This window comes from Lipotes vexillifer, unplaced genomic scaffold (assembly GCF_000442215.2).
Source record: "Lipotes vexillifer unplaced genomic scaffold, Lipotes_vexillifer_v1.1 scaffold528, whole genome shotgun sequence".
Taxonomy (NCBI): Eukaryota; Metazoa; Chordata; class Mammalia; order Artiodactyla; family Lipotidae; genus Lipotes; species Lipotes vexillifer.
In genome coordinates this window covers 452,926-458,356 of record NW_006794582.1, presented here as the reverse complement: position 1 = coordinate 458,356, position 5,431 = coordinate 452,926, and the positions used below count along the sequence as shown (strand labels likewise).

General features: G+C 55.5%; 1 protein-coding gene across 2 annotated transcripts in view; it reads right to left on the bottom strand.

The window, feature by feature from the left end:
- SCUBE3 (signal peptide, CUB domain and EGF like domain containing 3) overlaps window positions 1-4,906 on the bottom strand; it is a 34,955-nt gene extending 30,049 nt beyond the window's left edge. Inside the window, exon 1 of one of the 2 annotated variants that reach the window (XM_007467241.1) lies at window positions 4,464-4,906. In XM_007467241.1, the coding sequence (XP_007467303.1) occupies window positions 4,464-4,548 (85 nt within the window). In that variant the 5' untranslated portion in view covers window positions 4,549-4,906. The remainder of the gene's footprint in view (window positions 1-4,463) is intronic. The other variant, XM_007467240.1, reaches the window with a different exon arrangement.
- Window positions 4,907-5,431: the final 525 nt, after the last annotated feature.

Sequence of the window (5,431 nt, the reverse complement as noted above, 5' to 3'; positions counted from 1 at the left end):
GCAGGAAGGATTTTGAAGAGATGCATAATCTCAGAGCTGAAAGGGACCTTACTGATACTCTCGTCCACTTCCTAAGTGAGGAAGAGAATTTCAGTTATTTCCTCAGAGGCCCCAGCCCTCGGGCTCTGCATTTACCTAAATCCACTGGTACCTCCATACTTCCCACCCTGTGCCATTTGGGGCTGGCAGTATGTGGGCATGAAAAGAAGAGAGTGGCCAGTCTGGTGACAGAGGGGCCAAAGGGGACGAGGAGGGGAGGGTCCACGTTCCCACTTAGTCCACGCAGCTAGTTCCTCTACCCCTCAAACATCCCTGGGTTGGCAGTTGTATCACTTTTCCCCCCAAGGACCGGCAGTCCCTCTGTTTCCAGACGCCTGTCTAATAACTGAGCCTGAAGGAGCTGTCCCCAGGTCTGGGCCTCTTGTGGGTACTGCCAGCCTCAGAGTAACTCTGCAGTTTCCAGCCCTGACAGGGACTCTTTCTTATAAGTGGTCATGTGCTAGGGGTATGGGACGTCAGAGGAGGCCCCACCCTGACATGCAGGGACCAGAGCCGGGGGTAGGGACTGGGGTTAGTTCAGGCAGCAAGCTCTTTACCTCCATCTTCTCAAGACGGTCTGAAGCCATCCATTCCCTTCCCCCATGCTCAGTTCAAGGCTCGGGACCTAGCCATTCCACTTCTTTACTTCTCCAATGAAAACAAAATGCACGTTGCCTGCTTCCTTTTCCCTCTCACCAGAGCACAGACACACACTCACACACCCTGAGTCATGCACACGCACGCTTACACGCCCCAGTGAGTGCACATCGCGCATTCCCAAACTCACACCCAGGGCCGGCTCCTTTTACAACAGGTCCCAGCCGCTTACATCTCAAACCGGTTCTCATGTGCTCAGATTCCTGAAGGTTTCAGGAAACAGTCTCATTTAGGGGTGCTGATAACTTTCTTCATTCTCTGCCTGTAGTAATTCTGGCCTCGGTGTCTTCTAGTCCCCTCTCTCTCACTCCACCCTGCAGAGACTCGGGAGATGAAGGGTGAGTAGGGGAAAAGTTCTCCCCTGGCTCCAGGCTTTCCCCACCCCCTTAGAGGACATGTCACTGAGAGAAGAGAGGTCAAAGGGATTCCTGAGGAATTTCTAAGCAGTCCACCCCCACCTCTCCACCCTTCTGGAAAAATGAGGGGTGGGGGTCAGGCTTAAAGGGAAGATCAGGCTTCAAGAGTGGAGGCTGCCTCTCCCTCTCTCTCCCCAGTGTGGCCTGGATGGGGCACGGGCAATAGCCGGCTGCCCACGGGGCCACCCTCACCCGCTGACACCGTTATGGTTTTCATTTCATATTTTGGAGGGAGGGGCTAGGAGGAACAGTCCCCTCACTGTAAGAGCCGGCCACAGGAGCCCAGGGAAGCGGGGAGGAGAGGAAACAGCCACATTGAAGAGGAAGAGGCGTGGGGGAAAGAGACACACACATACGCCCAGACAGAGACCCGGAGAGACGCATCGAGACAGAGAGACACTGTCTGCTGCCAGATTAACGCTCTCAGTCCCAGGGATGGTGTTACTTGGAATCTCTAAATATACGACTTTATCAAAATTCTATCCCTAATGAGGAGAGGAAACAACCAGGTAAACTAAATGGCCAGGCTGGCTCTCCCAGCCGGCCCTGGGGACAAGTTTTCCCCAGGAGGCCAGGAGACCTTTTCATTCAGCTGTAACCTGAGCCCCATGCGAGGATTAGGTCTTTTTAACCACTGCTGCACACCACCACCACCCCCCCCCCTCAAAAGAAACAAAGCAAATTAATGCCTTTAAGTTAACAATTATCCTGGTTATCCAGTCTGTCTACTTTAAAATACACAGACAGGCACTTGAAAAACACTCAAAATCATGTACCCTCATGCTCACTCATTCCCAGTCACACACACAGTTCTCAAAGACACTAAAACATCTGTATACATGCTTAACAACTAACTCACAACAGAGACATACACCAGCTATGTCACCTGTGGGTGATCGTGGTAAACCTCACTCACTCACACACACACACACACACACACACACACACACACCTGCATACTCAGGGTTCCCTTCTGTGTCCCTCCCCTCCTCTCCATTCCACACCACTTTGGTTCTCCCCTGGTGAATCTCTGGAAAAAAGGGACAGAGGCCCAGATATCCCCAGTGCTATAGTAACTCTTGGCAAGATACTTGCCTAGGTTATTTGTATTTTAAAGACTTGCTAGAGCTTCATTTAAAAACATGTGGCATTCAAATCACACCTTCTGGCACTGGTGATACCTTGGAGATTTGTCTGAGAGCAAGGAACGTCCACAGCACCGTCTATGGGTAAGGCTGCCCTGCCCGGTCAATACTTGTCCTTCCTGCAACATTGGCCTGTAGATTTGGGACCAGAGATGTCCCCCTACACCAGCAGACCTGTTGTGAGGCAACTCTAGAAGACCAGGTTGATAAATTTCCTGAATAGTAGGGTTAAAGGTAGCTGAAACGACAGGCTTGGAATCTACGCCGAGCTAGACTCAGGTATCAGAAGGAAGGAAGATGTGAAGCTAACTGCAGCCCAGGCAGAGCAAGTGTGGCTCGAATGTGAGATAAGCAGTGGGCAAAACTATAGTCTGTAAGCTCCTTGAGGGCAGGGCCTCCGCTCTGGCTGCATTTCCCACAGCAGCAGCAGGATGAAATGCAAGAGGGAGCCCTGAAGTACCTCTGAGAGATTCTGAGTCCCTCTGTCCCTGAAGGATAGGTTGATCTCTCAGGCTTGAAAGTCTTGGCTTGATGGCACCTGTCCCTTCTCGGAGTGTCCATCTGCCCCACAAACCGCCCCTGAATATACTGCTTGCTCCTCCTTTTGGCCCCAGCCTCACTAGGCCACTACAGACACTGGCTTCAACTTGAAAGAGGCCCTTATCTCGTCTCTAGATTACTGCATGAAATCTGTTCCTTCCTTCAGACTAAACTCCCTAGCTAATTCCATGTTATGAGTAAGTCAGCATGCACTACAAAAACCACCTTTGTTTATGAAAACACAAGCTACTCCCAGCCTGGGGGTGGCAGTGGTAGTGGGCTGTCTGGAACCAGGACTAGAGAAGAGGCAGTTTGGGGTTGGAAGGGGTGGGGGTGGGGTCTGGTATTTGACAGCCAAGGGTCTCTAGTGTTTTGGTTCTGTTAAAGGACAGGTTGGAGGAGGAAGCGGGTAGTTGAAGAGGCAGTGCTTGGGGAGAAGAGGATGGCACTGATATAGCACCTTACTTTTAAGAGAGTGGGAGCCCATCCAGGACCCAGAGCGGCTTATGAGCCAAGTGCTCAGGCTCCAGGACACAGCGACCCGACTGCCAGAGACTCAGACTTCCCCAACTCCCAAGTTCAACTTTCCCTGGTGGCCAGCCACCTCCACACCCCAACTTGGCTTCAAGGAGCCCCTAGGACAATAGGCAGAATCATATTCTCCTGGGCAAAGCTGTGGCAGGAGGAATTTTCTTTTTGTCCATATAAATCTCTTCCTGGGTGAGGACTCGATGGGGGAAGGGTGCAGCAGGAGGTCAAGGGGGAGGGGAGTCTGTCCCCAAGAGAACTGTAGCCCACCAGCCTGGTTTCTGCCAGCACAGCCTTGGGACTGGCCAGGCAATGAGCCTGGGGTCAGGGATGGGGGCGGGAGGGCCTCCCTGTCTCTCTCTAATTCCTAGAGGGATCTGTCAGAGCTCCCCAGCCTGGAATTTTACTTTGTTATTTTAATGCCATTCTGACCTGGATTTAAATGGAATTGGAAACCCAAGGCCTTAATAAATAAATATTATGATAAGAAATGAAAGCCATGCAAGACGAAAGAGATTTCCCCCCAAAGAGGCAGAAATGCGACATTCTTGCCGGGAGCCAGAGTCACAGAAATTTTCTTCTCTTCTTCAGCCCCCTACCATCCAGAGGGAGACAGTTGGCTTTTTGGTTTTCCTTAAAAGATCCTATCTTTGTTTAACATTTTTCTGATAAGACAACTTCGAAATTTCTGTCTAACTTTGAAGACTGGGGGCGAGGGGAAGAAATATAGCATGGCTGAAAAAGTTTTCATTCTTTCAGTCTGTCCAGGCCAGAACTGAAGTTTTCTGACAATGTTTGAGAGGAGAGAAGATTCTCTCTCTTACTTCTGGAGGACAAGAAGTCTTTGGAAGATGCTGGGGTGGCAACGAAGTCGAGCAGAATTCTGAGATGCGTGGTCACTTCTGCCCAGGGCTCCCCAAACTTCTCACTCACCCGTACCGCCCCTGGCTCCTCCAGCCTTTCGCCTGGGGCGCAGCGCCCAGAGGTCAGGCCCCCAGCCGAGGAGTGCGGGTGCACAGTGCCCGCTCCTGACAGCAGCACGCCTCCCAGCACCTGCCCTGCCCCTCGGAAATCGCGCCCCCGCCCTCGGGCCCTGCAGCCCAGGCAGCCCGGCGCCCGCGCGCCCCTCCTTCCTTACCTTGCACGGCTTTGCTGTGCTGGGCGGCGCGGGCGTGGACCAGCAGGACTAGCAGGCAGAGCCCGGGCACGCGTCCCGAGCCCATGGCTGAAGCTACGGGCGGCCGGGCGGCCGGGGTCTGTCTCGCGGCCCGGGGAGGGCGGAAGCGGGCCGGGCCCCCGCGCGCCGGAGGGGGAAGGGGAGGGGGTGCCCCGCCGGGGCCGGGCCGGGGGGTGCTGGCGCGGGGTGTGGACCGCGGCGCCCGTGGCGAGAGGCTCCCGATGCTGCCGGCTTCTCCCGGCCCGACGCCGGGGAGAGCGAGGCGGAGAGCGGGACGAGGCTGGGGGCGCCCGGCGCCGCTGACGGAGGGGAGCCCCCGCCCTCTCCAAGCCCGGCTCCGCTAGCGGCGGCGGCGGGGCTGCTCCGTATAATCCCACCCAATTCCCAGCTTCGTCTGGAGAGAGCTGCAGCGGAGAGCGCGCAGAGCCCGAGCGAGGGACCTGAGAAAGGGGAGGGGAAACGCAGCGCCAGAAACACGCCCTTTCTGCCTCTCTTTCTTCCTCTCTCGCTCTTTCTCCTTCTCTCAGGCTCCGTCTCTTTTTCTTCGCCTTTCTCCTCCTCCTCCTCTTTCTCCTCCTCTCCTCGCTCCTTTTCGTTTTCTTCCTCCTCCCCCTCCTCCTCCACCACCTCCTTTTCCTTGCCCTTTTTTCTTTCAAATGGGGCCTCGGCGCGGCGGCCGCTCCCCCTGCGCGCCCGGGCGCGGCGGCCCCCTCCCCAGGCTGCCGGGCCGCTGCCTGCAGGAATTTACAATCCGGCGCTGGGGGAGCGGGCCCGGTCTCCATGGAGACGGCTTCCCCGGGAGCAGGGAGGTCAGGCGCAGACCGCGCACAATCAATGGATCAATGCAAGCACCGCTCGGCTCCAGACCAAACAGCACCCGGCTCCGGCTCGTCCTGTCTACTGGCGGAAGGAGTGGGGGAGCTAGGGTG